Source organism: Eutrema salsugineum, unplaced genomic scaffold (assembly GCF_000478725.1).
Source record: "Eutrema salsugineum unplaced genomic scaffold, Eutsalg1_0 scaffold_5, whole genome shotgun sequence".
NCBI lineage: Eukaryota > Viridiplantae > Streptophyta > Magnoliopsida > Brassicales > Brassicaceae > Eutrema > Eutrema salsugineum.
In genome coordinates, this window is record NW_006256612.1 from 3,971,516 (window position 1) to 3,974,360 (window position 2,845).

Here is a 2,845-nt window from a genome sequence, read left to right on the forward strand (position 1 = left end):
ATGGCAAGTGAAAGCAAGAAACCATCTCAGCAGCAGAATGTAGATCAGTTTGAAGATACTGACGCAGATACTGAGTTCAAGAAGAAGTTAGAGGATGCAGAAACTCCCTTGTACTCGACGTGTATGAACTATACCAAAGTTCAAGCAATCATGGGACTAAACCGAATAAAAGTCAAGAGTGGGATGTCATAGAACTACTTTGACCAGCTTCTGACGCTAGTTCACGATATGTTGCCACTCGACAATGTTCTACCTAAGTCTACTGATGAGATGAAGAAATTTTTGAAGATGTTTGGGTTCGGCTATAATGTGATTCACGCCTGCAAGAATGACTGCATTCTTTATCGGAATCAGTATGAGGAGTTGGTGAGCTGTCCAAGATGTAGTGAATCAAGGTGGGAAAAGGATAAACACACAGGTGAGGAGAAGCAAGGGATTCTTGCAAAAGTGCTCATATATTTTCCGATTAAAGAAAGAGTTAGGAGGATGTTTAGATCAAAACGGGTAGCTGAGGCTTTATGTTGGCACTACAGTAATGGTAGTGAAGATGGTACTATGCGGCATCCAGTTGACTCCTTGACTTGGTTTCAGGTCAACGAGAAATGGCCGGAGTTTGCTGCTGATGCTAGAAACCTTAGACAAGGTATTTCTACAGATGGCATGAATCCCTTTTCGATCCAGAATACAAAGTATAGCACATGGCCGGTGCTCTTGGTCAACTACAACATGACACCAACTGAGTGTATGAGAGCAGAGAATATCATGCTGACACTGTTGATTCCTGGACCAACCGCACCTAGCAACAACATTGACGTCTACTTACAGCTGCTGATAGATGATTTGAAAGACTTGTGGATTCAAGGTATAGAAGTTTATGATACCTTTAAGAAGGAGAGTTTCACTCTTAGAGCCATTTTGCTGTGGAGCATCAGCGACTATCCTGCGTTAGAGACATTAGCTGGATGTAAGGTCAAGGGGAAACAAGCTTGTAATGTATGTGGAAATGATACACCATACAGGTGGTTAAAGTTCAGTCAGAAGCAACAGGAAGCGACTAAGGCCTGGTCATCCATACAGACGTAGAAAGGGGTGGTTCGACAATACCATAGAATCTGGGTCTGCGAAAAGAATTCAGAGTGGAACAGAAATATTTGAGAGTCTTAAGGATTTTAGGAATGATTTTGGAAGACCTTTGGATAAGAAGAAAGGTAAGAGAAATAGAAACGATTTCGACGAAGATGATGTGATATCAACAGAAGAATATGAAGACGACATTGACCTATAGTGATGGAAAAAAAGGTCTATATTTTTTTATTTACCGTACTGGAAGGTTAGTACTCTTTATAATCATTTTTCTTGTTGGTAGCTTAAGATGCTTAATTATATTCCTGAAAGCTGTTTATACTATATGTGGCAGGATCTGCCTGTGCGGCACAACATTGACGTCATGCATGTCGAGAAGAATGTCTCTGATGCATTACTAGCAATTCTGATGCATAGCCAAAAATCTAAGGATGGGTTGAAAGCAAGAAAAGATTTAGAAGACATTGGTATTCGTCGCAACCTACATACTCAGGTACGTGGGAAAAGAACTTACTTACCTCCAGCTGCATATTGGCTTTCTAAGGAAGAAAAACGGATATTCTGCAAAAGACTATCTAAATTCAGAGGGCCAGATGGATATTGTGCAAACATTACTAATTGCGTTTCTGTTGATCCGCCTATTATTGGTGCTATGAAGTCACATGACCATCATGTATTAATGCAAAATTTGTTTCCTGTTGCATTAAGAGGTTTACTGCCAAATGGTCCTCGGGTTGCAGTGACTCGGCTATGCAATTTCCTCAGTAGACTGTGCCAACGTGTTATAGATCCAGAGAAATTACTAGCATTTGAATCAGAGGTTGTGGAAACTATGTGCCAGATGGAGAGATTCTTTCCGCCTTCACTTTATGACATCATGTTTCATCTACCAATACATCTTGCAAGAGAAGCACGCTTGAGTGGGCCGGTACACTTCAGATGGATGTACCCATTTGAAAGATATCTCTTTTTCCAGTTATATATTTCATTATAATTCTAGACCAATACGTACCTATTACTTGTAATCTTTTTATCATTGATATGTAGGTATATGAAGACACTAAAGGGATATGTCAAGAATTTTGCTAGGTCAGAAGCGTGTATGGCTGAGGGATATTTGGGAAGAGACAAACCAGAAAGGCTTCGAGGGATGGGAAGAGGGGCTACATGAGCTTGTTAAGCAAGGGCGTTGAACATGCTCTTAGCTATAATATATAATCTCCGTCGTTATATGCAAGAATCTTAAAATATATTTTTCAGTAGAGAACAAAATCATTTTCTATTTGGTTTGATAAAGAAGTATGTAATACGTGTTATGCTTTTTGTCGCTATCCTTAGTTATAATATAATCTCCCTCGTTCTATGCAACCGTGCCTGAGCACAGGATAATGAAGCATGTGCTTCAGGGCCGGAGGAGTTAAATATTTTTTTGGGCTAATTTTTCAGAGTTAGAGTTAGTCCAAGTGTTTTGTGAATAGGTAAAAGCATGTTTGGTAAAGGTTTGTCTGGGTTCGACTCTTCCCAAACACATATATGTCATTTTTTCTTTTTTTTGCCAATTACTTGTGGGTTAAGCTGCATTAAAAAAGGTTTTAAGGGGACATTTTTTTTTCTCGCTTGTAGTTAGAGAAATTTTAGATACGGTTTATGCAGGAAATTTAAAATATATTTTTCAGTAGAGAAAAAATAATTTTTTATTTGGTTTGACAAAGAAGTATGCAATGTAATACGTGTAATGCTTGAATGCATGCCTACTTATCTA

The 2,845-nt window shown here is 38.8% G+C and overlaps 1 protein-coding gene across 1 annotated transcript; it reads left to right on the top strand.

Moving 5' to 3' along the window:
• The first annotated feature begins 228 nt into the window (after positions 1 to 228).
• On the top strand, positions 229 to 2,254 carry LOC112083967. Its single transcript, XM_024152191.1, has 4 exons — positions 229 to 988; positions 1,035 to 1,243; positions 1,418 to 1,962; positions 2,131 to 2,254. Exons 1-4 carry the CDS (start codon positions 229 to 231, stop codon positions 2,252 to 2,254), a joined length of 1,638 nt encoding a protein of 545 aa, XP_024007959.1.
• The last annotated feature ends 591 nt before the right edge of the window (positions 2,255 to 2,845 follow it).

Coding starts and splice junctions, on each gene's coding strand:
- LOC112083967 (XM_024152191.1), top strand. CDS start 229: ATGTTGCCACTCGACAATGTTCTACCTAAGTCTACTGATGAGATGAAG. Junction 989..1,034: donor GGTCAAGGGGAAACAAGCTT/GTAATGTATGTG, acceptor GTTAAAGTTCAG/TCAGAAGCAACAGGAAGCGA. Junction 1,244..1,417: donor ACGATTTCGACGAAGATGAT/GTGATATCAACA, acceptor TATATGTGGCAG/GATCTGCCTGTGCGGCACAA.